General features: G+C 43.7%; 1 protein-coding gene across 1 annotated transcript in view; it reads left to right on the forward strand.

Annotated features, from left to right (window-relative positions):
• Nucleotides 1–5,867: 5,867 nt before the first annotated feature.
• Nucleotides 5,868–22,428, forward strand: part of mtmr11 (myotubularin related protein 11) — a 36,653-nt gene continuing 20,092 nt past the window's right edge. Inside the window, exons 1-4 of the mRNA XM_080005861.1 lie at nt 5,868–6,000; nt 12,031–12,100; nt 21,269–21,405; nt 21,934–22,003. Of these exons, the coding sequence (XP_079861987.1) occupies nt 5,944–6,000; nt 12,031–12,100; nt 21,269–21,405; nt 21,934–22,003 (334 nt within the window). The 5' untranslated portion in view covers nt 5,868–5,943. The remainder of the gene's footprint in view (nt 6,001–12,030; nt 12,101–21,268; nt 21,406–21,933; nt 22,004–22,428) is intronic.

The raw sequence follows: 22,428 nt of genomic DNA on the forward strand, positions 1-22,428 counted from the left end.
CCCTTCGTCCCGAGCTTCCTCAGCTCCTGCTGGGCGGACTGGGCGGCACCAGGCTGCCGGTCGCTCAGCTGCTCAACTGTAGGATTAACTAACTGCACTTCTGTTACCTTTTTGAAGTGGCTCTTATGCAGGCCTTGTGCGCATATATGTGTGTGTGTGTGTGTGTGTGTGTGTGTGTGAGTGTGTTACAGAGAGAGAGAGAGAGCACTGCAGGCTCCCCTTGTATCCCTGTCCAAAGGCCTTGCCACCATCTCCTCCTGGTGGAGAGAATGTAAACGGCAGGCACGCTACACAATTACAAAAAAAAACTTTAAAAAAAACTCCCCTTCACAAACGCATACACTATATAATAGTACATCTTTATAGAACACCACAAACTACAAAGCAAGCACAAAGAGAAATGGCACGAAAAGTTGTTTTTTTTCTTTCTGTAATTTCCTTTTCGGCGTTATGCATAACTTTACACTACTGCAGAGTTTTTCCATTATTTGCGTAATAAACTTACAATGTAATGCTTAGAGTAAGCATTCTGTGGGCTGCTGTGGTGCTAACGTTCCAGAGTGCAACTGATCTCTCAGCCTGCGTTAAACCCTACCACGCCCTTCGTAACGGCTTTCAGCAAAAAGGCGTCTGCGTCACAATTTCACATTGTGTCCAAAACATCCGCGTGATCAATCTCAGTTTCCTCAACGACAGATGAGAGAAAAAGAGCGTAGCACCAAAGGCAGAAGCTGTTCCCACTCTCAGTATTTAATATGTACGTAGATATGCTGCTGTGTCTTATTCCGGGTCTTCCATTTTGTTGTGGCATTCTCCTACCGCTCGGGTCAACGCGTCGCACGCTACATGTTTCTGACCATTTTGAAGACGCCGGTCGTACAGGCGACGTGAGGGGAAGGTGACCACGACACAAGGAAACTACCAGCTTTGTCGTTCATTTAGTGACGTCCGTCGTCTCCTGCGGCAACCGTCTGCAGTCCTTGTTGCATGTCGAGTTGCAAAGCGGCGCATGCAGCTTTGTTGCATGCGGCTTTGTTGCAAAAAAAAATTACATTGCATCAAAAGGTTAGAACATTTGAGGACACCAATGCGGGGAGTCGTTTTTATTCCCCCCGAAATATAATTTCTTTCTACTTTTTGTCGTTAAGAAGTATGAAAAATATTCCATACAGACTCTTGACTCTGCGTTTTACCCTCCGGGTATCTTGACAAAAGGAACGTCCTCTTGATATTGACTCGCCCCAAAATGTATTTGCCTCTGCCCCGGCCCAAGCAGTTTGTCAGTCTGAAGCATTTGGAGCTCCAGAAGCAGTCACTCAACCTCTCTCTGCACAAAGTCAAGCACTTTCCTCATGTCCGCGGACATGGTACTGTTTCTGAAGGGGTCGGACTGTGGTCTTTAGCTCGTGTCAGAAGTGTAAACACTGCCATCTGTAGGGAGGCAGGCACTCGGGCCAGAGTCCTTGTCTGTTTTGTTTTGTTTCCGTTTGGTTTTTCTCGTGGACCCAACTCACCGCGGAGCGACAGCATTTTGGTGCCCGTGTCTCCGTCTAGCTCAGTTTCCAAGTTGCCTTTTTCAGTCTTTGTGGAATTACACTACTTTTTTTTTTTTTTTTTTTTGTATGATTTGCAAGACAAACTTCAACTATACGGACCTCGGTTTCCTGTTATAATTGCCCACCCCCTCCAAAAACAAATCATTTTTTTTAATCAGTTTTGACACTATTGAACGGACGCCATAATATTTTGCAGAAAGGGGTAGCAAGGATATAAAGTGATAATGCATTAATTGTCTTCCTTGAAATGTTTCAAATTTGGAAATTAGAAATGCTCCTCATGCGCAGGCAGGATTAATGCATTGTGGATTTGTTGATATTAACAATAAGCCATGAGGTGAGGAATTCAACTCACTGCACATCTACTGAATGGTGTAGATATTGCCGTCATTCGTTTCTCAGCCATCCTCCTTTAAGCTGTTAAATTGGTAACGTCAAAGCACAATATGTATGCAATCCACTGCCTTGCCCGATAGATGGCGCCGACAGATTTTTGTTTCAATTTGCTCAGTCGAGTCTAGTCAGGCAGTCTTGTGTCCTATAATACAATTGGTGAGAATTTTAATGAGGGAAAGTCAAATAAGAATTAGATTACAATTTAGATCGCTTGATCATAAGATTTCCATCCTTTTTTTTTTTTTTGTGGTCAGGAAATTAGAGGTTTCCTTGCTTTAAAGAAGAGTAACTCTTTGCTTCTAAGGTAATTAACACTGTATATTGAAATTACCCTGCAACTCCACTGCACCATTATTCTTCTCAAAACGTGTGTGTGTGTGTGTGTGTGTGTGTGTGTGTGTGTGTGTGTGTGTGTGTGTGTGTGTGTGTGTGTGTGTGTGTGTGTGTGTGTGTGTGTGTGTGTGTGTCCATGCACTAATGCTGAATGAGACAGTTTGATCACAAATGTTTCACCTGGATGAAGGCACAAAATGGGATGGGGAGGTGATGCACTTCTTTTGAATACATGTATATGTGCTCTTTGCCCCCTTCCTCCAATGTTGTAATTGGCCTACGACCCCCACCTCCTTTTTTTGCAAGGAAATAGAAGTTTTACAGCGGACATGTCAAAAGTTGAACCTAACAGACTCAAAATATTTCTTTTTGTATACAAGAGAAAAACGAACCAATGAGCGGTTACATAAATATGAGTTATTTTTATAAGCCCAGTGATTTAGCGTTTTCGTTTGTTTGTTTGTTTGTTTGTTTGTTTGTTTGTTTGTTTGTTTGTTTTAAGGTTTGAATGTATATTGTCAGACACTAAAACCAGTGTGGATGGTAAGCTTCTGAGAGGCTGAACTTGGGATGACATCAGTATTGACCAGAAGACGACTTCTGCCTGTTTAAGGCAAATCCCAAATTGGCCTCTTCAGAACAGAGCTCTCCAGTTGGCTAACCAACCTCCTTTATCTGACCTGACAAGATACATGTTGAAAATATATATAAATATTTTTTCTTTTTTTTTTTCTTCTTTTTTTTTTTTTCTGGTGGAATATTTAGTTGAGGTGATTTAGGATGTTCTTTCTCACATGACTAATTGTCTAGCAGGCTGGGTTTTTATTTGTTCTTTTGAATTTTAAGTTTAGTTTTAATTTCCCCACTGCTTCCCATGACTCGGGAATGGTTTTATGAAACAACTGACCTAATATTTTTTATACATATATATATAAATATATATTGTACATCACTGTCATTTCTTTGGGACAGATCGGTCCTCGTCAACAACATTAACATGGGAGACTTTCGGTTGCATGGGACTGGAACTGTTGCATGTAAATGGCAATTCATTTAAGCAAATTTGTGCATTATTTTCAATTGATTTCAATTTTCCTGGTCCTTTGACTTTTTTTTTTATTGTTTAATGTTGATTTTGTTTGTTTGTTTTTCTAAGAGAGCCCCGAGGCTGTGTGACTGTGCAATCTGGACAGAAAGAACATCAGATTTTATGTTATTTAGATTATTATTATTTTAATTATTGAATTTCCTTTTTGCACTGTTTGAATAAATTCTCATTGTGTTTCAAAAGATACTGCCTCTATTTACTGCACATTGTACAAAATCACATTGCTCTTAACGTCCAAGTAGGTAAATGAAAATGACAAGCTACAGAAGATACTCGAAAGATTCGTTATTCTTTATATTTGTTTTTGGAAATCTGAATGAATTCATCCATCTAATTTGTGTTGCCGTGTCTTGGGAGGATAAGGGAAGATGTACCATGGCAATTTAATAGCATCAGATGTATAATAAAAACAGCATTGTCCATACAACTGTAACAGGGTAAAACATATGTTTAGTTACGGTGCTGCTACGGTCAACACCATCGTGCAAATATAACTTTATCTGTGTAACAACCCCGGCGGTTAAGCTGAAGGGCCTCGTTGCAAGGCCCTGGATAACTTGTATTATGCGCTTTTTATTTATTTTTTATTTTTCTAGAAGCCATCCCGAAAACTAAACCCTGGACAGGGATGGAAAAGCCAGGGTTTAATCCTCCATGTCTGCAAGAATTAACAGCAAGTGATCCAGGGTCAGTTCCAGAGGGAATGTGTTGACGCCGACTCGCCCTCTCACTTTCCTTCCTGGAGGTGGGGAAAGTAAAAATGAGAATCATCAATGGGTTTTTGCCCCATTCTAACATCTGAGAAAACGTAGCCATGTCTCTCTGCATGAGAATTGGACCCGTTTATCGAGTGATATCAAGGGTTTATCCACCTGGCCTTAGATAGGTTTATCTCACTTTATAATTCGACCACCACGTTGCTGCATTGAGCCGTAACAAAACCTGACCGGTGCAAAACAATTGTTGTGACTTTGGCATAAACAAACCAGATGATGTTGTTTTCTTATATTCCCCTAACCTTGTTGCATTATACATTGTTGAATTGCTGCAGCTCAGATGATGCAAGGTCCTGTGTCTGGGGCGGTTTTGTGTATTAGAGAAATCGGAGACCCTTATGTAATATTGAACAGTTTCCCATGTGGTAAAAAATCCAGACCTCTCTCTATTATAGTTGACAGGGACGCAGTCTCCCCATCTGTGTGCCGAGCGAGGACAGACTATACCTCTGCATTATCCACTTTCTCTTCCCTCTCGCTGGAACAGTTTTCCGCAGAACTATCAACCTGAACGCAGGCCTATCGGAGGCTCCCTGCTGGCGGTTTGGATGAGACACAGGAGGAGTCTTCCACAACACAGCACCGCTCAAGGATCACCAGAGGGTAATGCAGGAATGCTTTGTAAATGGCACTATTTATTCAACCTTGTACTTTAAAAATAGATTTTGGGGTGGGGGGTGGAACTAGCAGGGTGTGGATTCCGAAGTTGGGTTTGTTGGTAAGAGTTTTGGGTGTTGATCTGCTCACCTTTTTTTTCAATGTTCCAGTTCCATGGCAATTAACAGCCAAATGATTCACCCCGGCAGAGTACTGGGAATGCAGTTTTTTCCAAAATGTGGATTTCCATGGCAAAACCTATTTTGAAAAGTAAGCAGGTGTGCATATTGATATAACTTGTTCCGTTACCTGCACAAAAGTACAGAAGCCCAGAAAGGAAAGACAAAAAATGTGTATAACTGAGTCCATATTATTTCAGCTATTTTTGGAAGCCCTGAGAGGCTGGCAAAAGAAATGCCTCCAAATTCCCAAGGCTTTTCACTGGTATTTGAGAGCCCTCCCTGCAAGGTAAGCAAAAAAAAAAAAAAAAAAGCTGTGGATATTATTTTAATTTTATAAATATTATATATTTTTAGGCGGTTCTGAAACGTATGTTCCAGAATCTATGCCTTGCAAAAAAATACTGGGAAATTTCGGAAATAATAAAAAAAGATAACTAGTAGTGCACAGGAAAATTAGTATAAGACATAAAAAAAATACAAATAATAATAATAGAAGAGGAAAAAAAAATAACAACAACAACAATAATAATAATTACAATAATAATAATAATGCTAATAATAATAATAATAATAATAATAATAATAATGGTGCCCTTGTATGTGACCGGAGCGAGGCGGCTCTTTGTGGGGGCTCTGGCCCTTTAAGGACTCGGTCTCACTTCACTGTGGAGAGGGAGTAAACAAACAGGCAGCCACGGTGGACACGTTCCGCTTTGACCGTCTCCTACTACCGCTCCTTTCCCTCTACATATATATATATATAAATATAAATATAATTTTGCGAGCAGACCGTTCCAATCGGGAGTCGCTCTGGGTTGTTTCGGTTCCGAGGCGGGCGTGTGGGCGTCCCCGCGAACGGCAGCAGAAGTAGTTTGTGGCAGCACCGGCGGCCGGGATGCCTTCCCCCCTCGGAGTAGCGGAGCTCCCGTCCCGTCGCAGATAACAGGAGAGGGAGGAGGACGGGGGGACGGGGGGCTTCGAACACACCCGCGACCATGCTGACGGGATCCAAGACCACGTTCAAAGTCCGACAGATGGCTCCGGACGTCACGGTAGGTGGGACTCCTTTCATCCCGACGAACCCGGGTGGGAGCGTTCGCCGTCGCCCCCCTTCGAGCTGCTCCCCGGACGCTGGGGGTGGATCGGCGGGCTCCGAATGGCGACTCCAGACGGGGGACGTTGAAGCAGGTTGCTCTGCAGCCGGACACGTCGGTGTCATGGGGCCGCCCCTGACGGGTGACAGCCCGCCGACTTTACGGGTACTTTCTGTGGGCTCCCGTCGCGGGGTAAATATCTGCAGGCAGGTGCGGTTGAACCGGAGCGTCTCTCATCTCCAGCGTTTTCAGCCTTTATTCCCTCGAAAAAAAACTGTTTCTCCGTGTAAAGATGAAACTACACAGGCTTTCAAAGTTCATGTGGAATCCTTTCACTATGTTGTTGTTATGACACTAGACTGGATTCGACTGGTGTGCACTGGGTTGAACACAGATGCACTGACTTGGGCTGTGTTTTTATCCTGTAATTACACCCTTCAAGGTGTAACAATATGAATATTATTACACCTGCGAGCACTGATCTACTGGCTGTTTGGGTGGATTAGTTTGATGGATTGAGCACAGTCATGTGCAGATATGAAATCCTTCACAGTTGCCAGCACCTCTGGCTTTTTGCTGTGTGTGTGTGTGTGTGTGTGTGTGTGTGTTTCCTCCCAGGGTATTTTCAGCCGCCGCAGGGGGAAACGGTAACAGATGCCTTCCAGCTCCGCCCTCGGGAGAGCATGTGGCACTGGAGTGATGTGCACCACATCTGGCTGTCGCCATGGAGACTGCGGGCGAGGATTTCTGAATTATGTGGAAATAATGAGATGCAGGTCGGCCTGTCCACTTCAGATCACCTCCCCCACTGGAGTCCCAGGTGTTCCTGAGCCGGGGCAACATGGGCTCGATGTACGATTCGCACACGACTGAATTTTCTCTCAAGTATTATCTGGAAATATTGCGGTGCATCTCAGGCATGGCTGCCTGAAACGCAGAGGGCAGCAGTGCCTCTGCCTGTCTTCCATTAGTGTGTTTTTGGAGGAAGTATTTTAACATCAGACGTCCTCCCCCAGGCCACCCAGCCACGGGTGATCAGACACCGATCTGTATTCAAATGGCATTGTTGCTGCAGAGACCCGTGGGCTTCTCTGCTCTTCTCAGCCAAAGCCTCCTTGGCGCTTGTTGAGAATGTGATTCAGATTCAAATATGAGATGAAAAGGAAGAACCCTTTATTCTGCCATCCAATAATGCTTGATACTCCCCGGGGTGCAGATCAAAGCCGCACGACGCCAAACGACAGAGTGTGGACTCCAAAGGTGCGTTTAGCCTGAGTGTAGGACAGAGCGAGGGATTCAAACCAGTATTGCTCTGGTTTATTTAGCCATGGCCTTGTCCTGCGCTCACTCCCCGTCGGCCTCCCGCCGCTCTCTTTGAAGCCGAGGCCACGGGCGGCTCGGAGCACAAAGCCCTACAGAGGAGAACGTGTCAGCTAGGGTTCATCCGAGCTGCCTTCAGCGTGGCTGGAGATCCCAGCCTGATAGGAGCGCACCAGAAGTGGTGGAGACGCCGACGCCCGTTCCCACAGGAACCAGATGTCTGATTGAGTACCAGTAGCCCCCGTGCTGCGTGAAGCTTCCCACCAACAGTTCACAGAGCAAACAGACAACAATGGGCTCCTCTTCGCTGCTGTGCAGGAACAGATTTAGGCCCTTTTTTAGCGAGTTCATCGATCTGGCTCCTTGCGGATTAACCAGCGGTGTGATTTAACTGGGAAAGTGTTGGATATCGGGGTGGGGGGCAGGGTGTTTTCTGTTGTTTTCCTGTTGCCAGTGCATGAAATAGCAGTTGAGACGCCCTCTGTGAGAAGTGAGCTGTCATGGAGTGATGGCTGAAACGTGAATAGTTTTACAAACACAAGTCAGTGTCCACTGTGAGCAGCAGCCTGAGGGCAGGAGATGCTGACATTGCTGCTGGCATTTCATTTATATTTGGCACGTTTTGCTGAAAGGTGCGCTGTGAAACTTGACGGATGAAACTTGCGTTGTCTTCTGAGAAAGGTGCCCCCTCAATGGATTCATTGGTTTTGCTGTGAAATCATTGCTATTTCTGAGTATTTAACCGCTCTTTTACTCCGTTGTAGGTGTTGTAAGTGTGCTGTGCCATTTTAAGTCCAGATGGTGAGCCTAAAGCACATTAAAGTCACACACAGAGCTTTTCTCGGTGACCTTTAAACCTTCCTGCTCTGACGTGGTGGTTCATAAACATGTAAACGCACAATGCAGGCAGTGTACTAATACTGGATTCATTCATTGTCTGTCCTGTGGAGGAAGGGATAGTCACAAAAAAATGCAGTGCAATGCAAAATATGTTTGGAGACAAACATATCAAATCAAACGGGATATAATTAGCAAGGTGCTTCATTATGTGTGTTTCAGTCTAGACCAATGCTGCTCTAATGTGAAATTGCTTACTCTGCCGACACTGCTATTTTACTATCCCCCCCCATTTTAATGGATAATACATCACAACAGAGGCAAGTGTAGTGAGGTTGCAGGCTATGTCAGAAAATGGGGTTAAAAGATGCATAATCGCCATGCCGGGTGATGCAATAATCTTTGCATAATACATAAAGGGAATGAATCATTCAATTATGGATTCATAAAACATTGACGTGAAATTTCATACAGTATTCCATACAGTGACATCACTTTCTGCTCACACTGAGGTTTGGAATGTAGCCCTTACTCAAATTTAAAACCAATTATTTTATTTTGATATTCATATGAAAGCAATAGCTAGATAGAAGTACACTCTGTATCCGAGGCTTCGTTCCTTAGTGAACTGTTAATTACGTTAAATGCCATTGTTGTTTCATCTTTTGGTATTTTCTCTCAGCCCATGAATTATTTTTGATGTGGGGGTCCATGGTTTCCGTAATGCACGCACGTCGTCGGAGGCTTGCTTTGAAAGGGTAAGAATCGGCACAAACGCAAAGACACGTGCCGTGGCCGTTCAAAAACCCAGGTTAGGGTTTCAGTCTAGCCGATGTCCGCAAAAACTGTGCATTTCAGAAGTGCACTTCAAAGCGAGGCCCTGTTCAGCAAAACAATCTCATATCCGTGCTCTATAATCTGCGCCCGGCTCGCGATGACACCAAAAATCTCCCATTGTTGTGAATATTTGAACACAACAAGACAAACAAACAGGACTAGGCCTTGTACAGCAAACAGCAGCTCAAAGCAGTGGCTTTTACGAGCCGGCTGGCAAGTTTAACTCATTAACTGGCTTCTAAAATGAACAACACTGAACTGAAGAGGTTTTTTGTTTTTTTTTAAGCAGTGTTTGGACGGCACTGCAAAGTAAAAAGAATAAAAATCATATAAAAAAATTTAAGGGTCAAAGTCAGGTTTCGGGGGAATTTCATGTTCGGGGAGATCTTTGAGATATGTTCGATCACTTGGAGGAAAAACAACAGAGGTATGCTCCCTGACGCAGGAACCACACATGCTCACTGCAGAGGTCTGGCCACAGTAGCAAGGGGAAGCCATGAGCAATGGAAAGTGCAGTAAGGTTTGGCTCCCGTCCCCAAGGAGCGGGGAAGGGAGGGGGTTTTGGCCCAAAAAGGGAAGATGGAGGCAGAGTGGTACAGTGCTGCATATGTGGATCAGGCAAACGTTAAAACAGCCGTGAAGCCTGGGGTCCTGGAGACGTTGTTCTCGAATGTTATGGAACCATATGCCATTGGCGGGTTTGGTCGTTCCTCTGCCCCCTGTGCGTTTGCAAAGTTTATCGTAGTCGTCACCTCTTTGCGCTTTTCCTTAGCTGGTTTACCCGTGTAACTTGCGCCGAGCCGGAGTCGCTGTGTAACTGTGTAACAATCGATGTCCATCTCCCACAGAAGAGCCAACTCATCGCATCGACACAACCCCGACCCCGGTTCCGTGAAGTTCCTGGCTTAACCCACTCAGACAGTCTTCTGCCACGCTCTCTCTCATCACTCTCTACATTTAGCTTACTGTGTGGCGACGGCGCCTGCCATCTGACTCTTATCTCATATGACATATCAAACCTGGCAGGTCCTCAGCCACAGAAATAGTATTCCAGTTTGGGCAGGTCCCAGGGGGGGCCGAGCCAGTGAACTCGCCTCATCAAACACACAATCGGCACGGCCTCTGATGTTTCTGAAAAAAGTCCGAAAGAATTGAGTCGTCGGGTGTTTGTGGGTGTTGGCGGAGGCAGGGAGAGATGGAGGGCTGACCGTGAGACTTTGAGGCCAGATGGAAATAAAATGAACAGTAATCTTGAACAAAATCTTGTAAAAGTTTAACTGTCCCTTGTGTTATATGAAAGTCCCTTGTTTTTCACCGAGTTTTTTTGCTTAATCGTGGTAAATCCCTTTTGGTCTTATACTGTATATCCACATATGTATTATATACTGTATATTGCAGCTGAACTGCTATATATTTGATTCTATTTGCCCATATGTTGACAAAATGTGAATTGACAAAATGGTGTTCATCATTTAGGTCGAAAAAACTTTTCTAATGTGCCAAACTCACATTCTGAGTTGGACCTTCCTGGACTTTTCAGAAAACAAACCGCTATGAAAGTAATTTCACAGGAGCAAAGGTCTTCTTTGGTGAAGCGTTAAATGCTTTTATACGGGGGAACACCGGCTGAGGGTGTCAGGGTTTTCATTAACGTGTGGCTAACGAGCAGTTCACACGGCGCTGAGATGTTCCGCAGGACGTTAACCCCTGACTGGCTTCATTGTCGGCGTCCACACATGGTTGCTGACTCAAAGAAATGCCTCCATTGTGTGGTTCAGCCTTCGCTTAAAAACGGTACGCAGTGGCGACCGTGTCGTTACGAGCTGAAAAGGATTTTGCCGAGCGAGGCGCTAATGCACAGTTTTCTCGCACAACGGCGCAAGGTAATTTAGCTCACCATTTTCCTTCCTCACACCGAGGCTCTCTCGCCACCTGTATAACCATGCTCTGCTTTCCCAGACGCCTTTCTCTGCGCATTATGCGATTCCAAGCTAGATATATGTAAAGGGTTTCTGTTTGGGGGAGGGTGGCTGGTAGCACCACTAAGTGGATCCATATGGGCCGACGGGCTCGCAGGCTGGTGAAGCTAAACCTCTGTGGTTCTGTGGAATGGGATTCTGTTTGGGGAAAATGCCTGAAGTTCTTGGAACTTGCACAGTCATCCACATGGAAGAGAAGCGGCAGCAGCATGGAAACTCGGAGTCATGGAGCGTCGCGTTTGTTAGTCTTGCCTCCTGGAACGGGCCCCGAGCTGAACACAGAAACAGAATGGGCGTAATTGTTGGTCATGCCCCGGTTTTGTTGTTTGGTTGAGTGGTTTTCTGAAATGAGGGCTCGGCTCCCTGGGGGACCACAAGAGGGGTCCGGTCCCACAATTTGTTCCCTCTAAATGGACATGTTATGAGCCCCAACGAGGTGATGGGTCCTTGGCATGGGGATGTTTGGGAACCACTGGTGTAATCAACTTGCTTTATAATCACTCTGGAGGGAGTGTTGATGGGAACGCTTACTCGGTCCATGGTACGAGCGGCAGATACCTCATTACTATTTCTACCCCCAGTCAATCCCTCAGCAGTGTCAGTGTTTCATCCTTTTTAATTAACGCCCTTTCTTCTCTCGGGAACGATACCACTTTTTCAGCGCGGATAGCGATTTGGCATCCCGAACATTAAGGCTTCAAGTGTCAGCTGATGCTGAGAACAGATCTGATCCGTCATTTCTACTGAGCAGTGTTGACGAGTCATTAGAGCATGACTGTTGGTGTATAATCCTGTTTTTATAGAGATATCGAACCGGCTTCTGTATAATGGGCATATTTGATGTCTCTAAGTATTGGCATTTTATATTAGAATTATTCTCTGGTACCTACACCCTATTTATCCCCGGTATTAGGCCGATATATTGGTCGCTTAGTCGCTTAGTCTACACGTTATCTATTTTACCTTTTGAATGGCAATTAGGAAATGTTAAGTGGTGCTGTGTTTTTCTCCACAGGAGAGGATGCTGAGCCAGAGTGGACTGAACTCGAGGAGTCGAGAAATGTTTGGACTCCGCTGTCTTCCTGGTAAGAGATGGACCCAGATTCACCTTGATGCAGTCTGTTAATACCTTGATCAGAATTGTAGTGGCATGGTTAGTCACATGTTTCCGGGTTGTTAATGAGCCTTGCATGATGGAGCTACCAACTGCCGTTCCCCCACCTCTGCAGTTGATACGTCCATTGTTATAGGTCATTTACATACGTATTCCCAGCTCCCTCCCTTTCACAATGGCCCTGAGTATTTTCGTTGTTTTATTTTGAAAGAGCATACTGGAGTCCATTTGTAGTATTTTCTCTGAAGTCGCTCGAAGCAGGTATAGCGTAGAAAAGTATTTGGGCGGAATTGAAAAAAATGTTGTTTAAACTCGAGGACCCCCGGGTTAGAGCGAGCTTGATTTATAATCCTGCATCAAGGAGATTTTCTGCTGAGTCAAACTAAACTAGAAACGCTCTCGGGCTCGGACATGGATTTGAAACACCTGTTGAAAGATTCCAGACGTACTTCTCTTAAATTGCTGCTCCCTTTCAGATAAATCCTTTGTTTTGGGGGGAAAAAAGCGGGTGGCAAGCAAGGACAGGGCAAGCTTTGCTGATGTTGACGAAACATCAGCAAGAGACTGTTTTTCTCAAGCTCTTGCAGTGTTATGTAGACAAAATAATTTTGGAGCTTCTAGAAACGATGTGTCTGCAGCTTATGTAGACCCTTCATTAGTCGGGTGTAGGGAATGCTTTTCCATTTCCACACTCCTCCTTGAAACGCTTCTTCCAGTGGGTGCGGGTCGTCTTCACCGGAGGGGGTTGTCGTCATTGCAAACTTTTTTGCCCGACGCACCCATTACATTTCTCGACGCAACTTGACGTACCATTATACCGTCCACATCGTGTAATTATCTGCTGTAAAAAAAACATGTAGTGTTATTGAAGGCTTTGCTGAGTCGGTTCGACCACCAGTGACAAATGTTGTTGCAGATCGCTTTGGACAAAGGCGCAAAATGATGTAATAGCTCGTAATGTTTAACAAATGTCTCGGGATGACACGGCTTTCAACTTGTTGGGACTTTGAACTGAGTTGATCGTAGTAAACATCAGCTCCTTGTTGTAGTCACTGGGTTATAAAACAAGAAATCTATAATATCCAGAGTTGTGTTTGGAAATGAGGGAACTACAGATTATTTTGTATAAAATCTGTTATGCCGGGATGGGTACAAGTGAATGCTGTTGCTCGTACCCATTTTCAATGGTAATTTTCACATTTCCTCAGTGAGAGGAGGATTAGGTTAGTCATGATTAGTGGGCTGTCTGACCACTAATGGCTCTGGTCGAGGAAACACTGCATTGCAATATAGGTTAAACCGATATCTGCGCCGTGGTTAAAATGTTTTTGTCAGCAATAAACTGCAGCAGTAGCTTTTATGCAAGAATGCTGGAGCACCAGAGGGAGTGCAGCCAAGCCAAGCTAATCTTTAACACTACTTATCTGTGTGTGTGTGTGTGTGTGTGTGTGTGTGTGTGTGTGTGTGTGTGTGTGTGTGTGTGTGTGTGTGTGTGTGTGTGTGTGTGTGTGTGTGTGTGTGTGTGAGAAAGTGAAACGAAAAGGACTCTTGCCAACACACACACACACACACACACACAAACTTCTTTCCCCATTAAATTCATATTCTCAGCCTAATTATTTTTCCATGATGAGGTTTCGTCGACCTCCCTCTAAACTAAAGTGCACCTTAGTGTCTCGGTCAACATTTCCCTGTGAAATGCCAACTGCTTTTCTCCAAACTTTCCTTCAGACCTGCTCTTCCTCGCCCTTATTTTCTGCTTCTCTCCCCCGATCTCTCCCTCCATTCCCACTAGAGATGAAACTCTCTGTTGGCTGTAACAATCTATCACATATTAAAGTGGACTTATTACGCTCCTTTTCAACAAGTTAATACAGGTCTCTGAGGTCCCCAAAACATGTCTTCAAAGTGTTTTTTGCTGAAAATACCGCTCAGATTATGCATCCGAGCCGTTGTGACATGCCTCTAAACCATGGTGTTCCAAAACTGGCTGTTTCTGTGTGTGTAGCTTTAACTGTAAATGAGCAGCCCGCCCTCTAGTTCTGAGCCAATGGGGTTTGAGCACAAGTTCCGGGTTCTATGAGCCAATGGGGTTTGAGCTTTACCCCGGGCTCCGTTTATTTCCTCCGTAAACTTTCACTACTTCACCCCATCAGTCCGCCAAAATCTGTTTCTGAGCAAATTTGTGGCGAGAAATCAGAAATCCATTTGCCGTATCTGCACTCATATTAGATCTACACGGCCTCATTTAAAAGTTAGTTCCCACTTTCACCGCGGTGCCTGGAGCAGCTTGGACGGCCCTGGGATATGGTGGGCCTTGGGGCTTTTAGTTTCATTCAATTACGGAAACATCGGAAAATAAAATAAAATAAAATAAATGCATCTACAGTTTTGTTTGGAGGAAGTCAGAGCGGATCGCACGCCGCAGCCGACAGTCAACCTACCGTGGACACACACACACACACACACACACACACACACACACACACACACACACACACACACACACACACACACACACACACACACACACACAGTTGGTATTACTTCCTCTTTATTTTAAAAGCTTTGTGCTGGTCTTTGACCCAACAACAAAGCACTTTCCCATGCTTAGCTCCTAGCTTCAGCGCTCGCGGGTGCGGCGATGCTTCAGGGTGGAGTTACTCAGATGGAGGGCGGTTCTAATTAGAATAATGCCCTCGGTGACATGTAGGAGGGCAGCAAAGCTGAACGGCTCATTTCACCACATGTTTTGTGAAACAGAGAGCTCACAAAAAACGGACTGGGTTGTCTTATTTCACGGTTTGTGTGTTAGCAGTCCATCAGAGACCCAAATGTATATGCGCAAGCACTGAAAATGTGAGTTTTTATAATTGGTCCCCTCTAAAACTCATAAGGCAGTTTGGAAAAGCGGTAAATTTTCACGGAATAAAGACCGCATTTTCCATGATCCTTTTGCTTGCATTTCTTTTGAAGTGGGAGAAGTTGCGATACATAGAGGAGAAACATATTTTTTTGCAATCAGTGTTTGTAAAGCTGTTATGGCCCAGTGATGTCCCACTGTAGAAGCAATTTTGGCAATGTATGAGGGCTGATCGAGGAATTGGTTATCACAGTAAAACCAGGGAATTTTACGCAATAACAATATATAGCTTCATCACAGTGTCTACATGTTCAACATCAAGTTTGCCACCTTGGACTAAGTAGTAATGTAACTTATATGTAAGTTAGTTAGAACCTTTGGCAATGATACCAAAATGATTACATAGCCTTACCGCACTCCCTCTCTGTGGGTTTACAAGATATAGTCAGCAGGGCTCCAGACTGCGTCCATTTAGTTGACAGTACCACTAAATTCTGTAACTAGGAGCACCAGTGCAACTTGGAAATTTTCATTTGCATATACAGTGTATATATATATTTTTTAAATCATCGCATATCATGTGAAACACTGGGAAGGAGCGAGAGTGTGTGTGTGTGTGTGTGTGTGTGTGTGTGTGTGTGTGTGTGTGTGTGTGTGTGTGTGTGTGTGTGTGTGTGTGTGTGTGTGTGTGTGTGTGTGTGTGTGTGTGTGTGTGTGTGTGTTGCACGTTAAATATAATTTGTTCAATCGGGGCCTCCTCGTCCTCTCCCTCCTGGGAGCTGAGACCCAGACCGAGGGGGCAGGACCGGCGCCTTACTCCGGGATAATTACACCATTTGGTCCTTTTATTTTGCTCCTCCGCTCTCTATCCTTTGTTGTGATAGTCCAGCAAGCGGGTCAAAAATATGAAAGAGGAAAAAAAAGAAAGCCTAATTAAGCAATTGTTTTAACCGGGCCTCCGCAACGTCTCCCGGTGAGACCCGGTGCTCCGTCCCAGGCCGCGGTGCGCTGTGCCGGGGTGTGCGCTGCTGGCAGAGCCTCGCACACCTGTAAAATCCGGACGGAGCCTATTTCAGAACACTGCGTCTGTTTGTTTGTTTTTTTAAAATCTTTTTTCTTACTTAATGAGCATAAAGCGGCCCCTGCACCCGCTCAGTTGGTTGATAACAAAAGAATAGAGCACAGCGGTGCACAGACAATGCTCATTCACTTGCGCCCACAAAGAGGATGCATGTGGACGTATGCACACAACATTTTTATAAAAAGACAAATAATTCTGCTGAAACACTGCATTTTTTTTTTTCGAATCTTATTTTCAGTTTCGAACGTAATTTATTTTTACGGTACAATTAGAAAAGCCTACGAATATCTTGTCAAGAACCAGCCATCTGATTAGCTGGAATAAATTCAGTGCTTGCTTTCGTGACATTTAGCACTCCTTCTCGTGTGTGTGTGTGTGTGTGTGTGTGTGTGTGTGTGTGTGTGTGTGTGTGTGTGTGTGTGTGTGTGTGTGTGTGTGTGTGTGTGTGTGTGTGTGTGTGTGTGTGTGTGTGTGTGTGTGTGTGTGTGTGAGTGAGTGTGATAGAGAGCTGAGGCTCTCTTCATGGTTGTTAATGACAGTAATGTACTGACCACACACCTTATTTTTATATTTGTTCATTTATTATTTAGTGTGCATGTTTAAAAAAAGCACTATTTAACTGAATGACTTTTTTTTCTGTAAAAGCACTACTTCACTTTGTACATTTTTCCCTTTAAAATAAAACATCACATTTTTATTTCTGTGAATTGTCTACTTATTACCAAAGAATTTACAGTGTCAGTTATACAGTCAAGATGGAAAAAAAAATATGAATGTTTTTGTGTTGCATGTTGATTTCTCTTCGCTCTCTTGCCCTCTGTGAATTTAATTTCTTTCCCTGACACAGACACGCTCATGAACGCTCTTTTTTTTTTTTCAACCCAAGATGGATTGCTTTGGGGCAATACAGCACATCATAGCAGTTCCCTGGTTGAAGTAGGACTTTCCAATATGTGTTGAATGTTTTTCCCCAATGTAGATGTAGTTACGTTAATATTACACACACACACGCACACATTCGGAAAAGTTCCCGTTCCCCCGGCGCCATGCGTAAACGGGTGTTCTCAGGTGACACCGGTCCACAGGGCAGGAGAAACGGAGCCGGGCCACAGGAGGGGGAGATGGGGTCAGGGCTGCGTGAACAGCCATAGGTAGATGAGATCATGTGCCCGTTTGAATGGCACGGGGGCGAGGAAGAGCGTGTGCTGTCCGTCCGCGGCCGCCGGGACCCCCTTCAGAGCCGCGGCACAATCCCCTCCGTCCTGCCTCTCAGGTTTCCGCTGGATTTAGGGTCCTTCAATCAACTGCCTGGCCGACTGTAGGGAGGCGAGTATTGATGGAGTCCAGTTCAGTTTTTTAGTTTGTTTTTTTCCATAGACCTTCATCACAGTGAATTTTCAAAGGACTTTGCATGAACCTTGCCCCCAAAACTCCTATGTTCAACTCATGCGCTCACATGTACTGTACTTCTTGCTTTCTATTGCTTTCTCTCTTTTTTCACACCAGTTTTACAGCCTTGAAAACTGTCTGGCATATGTGCATGTTAGAGAATCTAACTCAAGTTGACCACATTGGACTAAGTGGAAAAGCTGCTTATACGACACACCACCATGCGCACTCGAGTTTTAAAGTCTCTAAAAACTGGTGTGAAACTTGTATTTAAAAACCTTATTCGGTTTTAAATTATATTTTTCGAAGTGAAACTTGCGTATCTTAATAAGGTGACTCTGGCTGCGCCCAGGCCGACACTGTTTGGTTTGAGCGCCTGTTCAATTTGTTTTGACAGCTGAGAACAAAGCCGTTCAAACTGAGATCTGCACAAAAGCCAGTTCCAAAATATACATACCTTGACTTCCATTCCATCCTTTCTTTTTTTGTCTGCCAATTTCCTTCTTTTAAGTTCCGAAATACTGACTCAGATGTCTCGTACTTGCCTTGAAATACAGTAAACATACATCTTTGCCTAATACAAAAATACAATTACAATGTGAATTTACTCTTATTTTACAAACCTTAAGTTTTATTGTAGTATCACAATCTGGTGTGGAATGCCACTAGATGTTTCAATACCCAATGGGTATGGGTACAGTTCAGTCAATATTATCAAAAATGATCACATTTCAATACCCCACCCGAACACAATCGGGAAGTTTAAACAACAAGCGACACTTTGAGGTGCATTTCAAATTCCTTGTCACCGAAACTTGACCTGTTTTCTGGATTTAACTAATAAACGTGAACAGAAAGTGTTAACAGAATTCTGACATTCTTTTATGGTTATTTTAACTGAATAGTACAAAGGCGAGTACACCAGTGAACCAAACAGAGCTCTTCTTGGTTTTTATTACACAATCCTGCACTCTGCACGCAGCCGAGATGAAAATGAGAAACAAATGTGGATCAAAACAAATAAAACGGCGTCTCAAGGCCATGTGTTTGGGTTTAACCCCGGTCCGTCACTCATCACAACACCAACGGTTTAAATCAATGATAATAATTTAAGTGGACCAATTACACACCTTTTCAACATGTTAATAATATTAACTTGTATCCAGAGACCATATATTCTGAGGTCCCCAAACACATTTTTGCTGAAAATACCACTCAGATTATGCATTTGAGCCTTGTAACATCCCTCCAAACCATAGTGTTCCAAAACGGGCTGTTTCTGAGTGCGTGTCTTTAAATGTGAACGAGCAGCCGGGCCCCTCGTTCTGTGAGCCAATAGGGTTTGAGCTTTACTCCGGATTCCCTTGAATTTCTCTGTAAACCTTCGGGCAGTTCTGATTCTGCTGAGGCCCGAACGGCGTGTTGAATCACATGCTTTCTGAAATACTCACAACAAACTGCCTGGGTTTCTTATTTCACGGTTTGTGTGTCAGTAGGCCCACCGGGGAACCAAAATGGATGTGAGTTGTGCATAATAGGTCCCCTTTTAAAAAAAATAAACGAGTGAAAGTAATTCATGTGATCTCTTTCCCAACGAAGAATTCACGTTTTCATTTTCAGTTATACTTCCCCCCCAGTTAGTGTATGATGAATCCATCCTGTTTGGCCTTCAACAGGGTGTAGAGAACAACAACAACAACAACACAATCATATGTACTCAAAATACATTTCTGACATTGTACTTAGTTACTGTATGTGTTATGGATATCACATAGAAAAGTACTGTGGGTGGAACACTAACTACTGGAAAGGAAACGATATGGATATGATATGGAAAACACATTTGTTTTGAGTGTTAGAAATATTGTGCATTCGCTGTGTGCGTAAGCAAATCATCTATCAGTCAGTATCTAATGAACACAAACTCACACAAACGTGAACCGATGCCTGTTTACAAAAAACGTTTGATTATAAAAAATTGAGATACTCACAAAAGCCCCTTATAGTCAAAAACAAAACGGTGAAAAAGTTGGATAACATGGGACCTAAAAAGTCCAGTTTTAGCCTTTCTGGCTTGGAGGTAGAATTTGGGGTTGACTTATGGCACCCAGAAGACTTTTCAAGTCCGCTCCTCCGAGGGGTTGGCTCAGCCTTCACCTTTTTGCAAGTGTGCGGCTTTTGAACTTCCCCGTCTGTGTTTTTGTGCGGGCTGCTGAAGGTGCTGAGAGAAGCCTCAGCGTCTGTCCTCTTACTCTGCGTGATCAAGCTTTTCACGCAGAACGTTACCGTTTACCGTCGAACCACGAAACTAATGGGCACGGAGCAGGCTATACTCTTTTAACTCCACTCGAGAAGGAAAGCGTCACTTTGCTGACATTTAGAATTCGAGACATTTCCGTTTTCTTCATAAATTCCATACATTTTTGAGTTTGAGGAATTTGAGGGTTTTTTTTTTTTTTTTTTTCCCTCCCTCAGGTTGGTTTTAACCGTCTTCTGTGAATATGAAAATATTTTCCTCGCTGCGTGTCCGGCCAAAGCTCTTTTTCTTGTCCGGAAAACAAAAAGTCCTTTCTCTCCACCTCCACTTTGTGCTGGATACTGTTGCCGTGGCAACCTCTTCCTCGCCAACAAATGCTTTGTATTCCCAGTAGACGCGACTACAAATGTGCTGTCCCACAATTGTGTGTTTGTGTCTGTCTGTCTGTCTGAGGAAGACCACAAACGACCATGTGTGTGTAAACATCTGCACATGCGCCTTATATATTTATTCTCATCCTGTTCTGAGGATTTTCGGTCACATTTGTGTGTGAGCGAGTTTTTCTTGCGGGTGAAAAGAGTTTGTTTTTGGAAGCGTTGTGTTGGATTCCTGCGTGTCTCTTGCTTGCTCGGCCAAGCAGAGAATTTATCACTCTCAGCGGCGAACAGAATATTGGATTACTCATCCAGTCCTGTGCTTACCTGCAGAGAGATTGAACTATTTTAGGGATGAAATCGTAAAAAGAAGCGAATTCAGTATGTGGGTTCAGAATAATGTGGTTCTTTTCGGAGATTCTACATGGTCATAAATATATATTTTTTCAGCACTTTGCGGGTTGATAATGACACAATTTTGCCGCCATTGTTGCTTGATGTCGCAGTGAAGTGCATTGTGCGACATATTGTCCTGTATTTGCATAGTACAATATTTCACTTGGTGTAGTATGTCATCCAGCTACATTTCACATACTGTTTGACAATAAACATATAAACATAGTATGAGTGCTCTTCGCAAAGGATTCTTCTCCATATCTCGTCAGTGCCTCTTAAGAGAGACCCCAAGATGGACGTTCTCCATCATGTCGCTTTAGATGCAAATTACATATCCACTCGTTCCCTTCATCTACTGAAAGAGAAGCTGAAAATATTGAAAGTGTTTTTACTGCTTTAACCACTCGAGTTCTTCTTTCTTCATATTAATGGTGATTTTTCTGCTTATGTGTGCACATTCACATCTCTCTCTCTCTCTCTCTCTCTCTCTCTCTCTCTCCTATCAGAGAACCACTATAGTTTTCAAACAATGAAAAAATCCAACTTTTCAGACCTCACATAGCATTCAATTTTATAATATATCTTCTTATCCACAATAATTTAGACAACAAAGTTGTGTATCACAATAACAATTTGTTTTCATTTCATGCCGTTGTAATACCACAGACATGCTGAAACACTTAGAAAACCCCCCAAAACACAGCAGAACACTCCCAGCACCCGTCCCGTAGTTCCCGCGCTGAACTCCATCTCCCATGTTCCCCCGTGTGCTCCTGCAGGCGAGTGTGTCCTTCAGAGGGCCGTTTTGGTGCGGAAGAAGCTGAGCGCCAGGGAGGGCGGGGGCTGGCTGGCCGGCACCCTGTTCTGCACGCACTTCAGAGTTGCCTTTGTGCCGCAGGAAAGCCCCAAACCTGACGTGAGTGTCTGTGAATCCACATGTGGTGTGGATGTCGGTATTTCAATTCATGCTGCTCTCTTATAGCTAACTACTTATATGGTACAATTTGTCCATTCAACATATGTATTCATGTATTTTGCCTTTTTTATTCTGATTATACATTTAAGTTTATTTTTATCATTTTATTTCTTTCTTTATTTATATATACAGTATGTTATTTTTTATTTAACTACATTTTATATCTGTTTCTTGCACTATTTGGCTGCTGTAAAACCTCAATCCTCCATCACCGGGGACAAATAATGTGTTATTTATCTTATTTTACCAAATTTTTATCTTATCTTCCCCGGTTGGGAAGATTGGGTAAGGTTGCCGGATTGAAATAAACAAACCGACTGACGGACAGACAGCAACCAAGTTATACAAAGTATTTAAATCAAAGCTTAATATGTTCATTTACACAAGTTAAAGTATAATTTCTGTCAGGCAATTGAAAGTTGCAGTAATAGCTTTGAGTGAAAGTACTTAACAAAGCCTGTGTTGCAGGAGAATTGCGACCCGGTGCTATTAGGGGATCACGACGTGGCTCTGGCCTCCATTGAAAAGGTTGTGGCTGGTAAGTAACACCTCAGACCCACTTCTCCACCCGTTCTCATCCTGAAATCACACCTCAAGAAACTCGAGATCCCAGTTGAAGGGAACCCATTCAATCTGTGAACACTGAGTGTATTTTGGCACAGTGGTGCTTTTATGTCCTATTTCGCTGGCAAGGAAATTGCAGATACAGGCAAACCTTTGTGACATTTGTTAATTAAGGCCCTAGACTCCATGTGTACTGCAGTAGTAGTTGTATTGGACACCAAGAGTGGTTGATAGTTACTGTGAATAAACTGGGAGAGTTTTCAGATCCGTTACTTCTCGTCAAAAGGAGCTCCCTTGACTTTGCGGTGGTACGTTAATTTGTATTGAGATTTCGGCGATAACATCATGGTTACACATCCAAATGTAAGCTATTGCTTTTGACCTGCAAAAAATAAATAA

Source organism: Zeus faber (genome assembly GCF_960531495.2).
Source record: "Zeus faber genome assembly, chromosome: 8".
Lineage (NCBI taxonomy): Eukaryota > Metazoa > Chordata > Actinopteri > Zeiformes > Zeidae > Zeus > Zeus faber.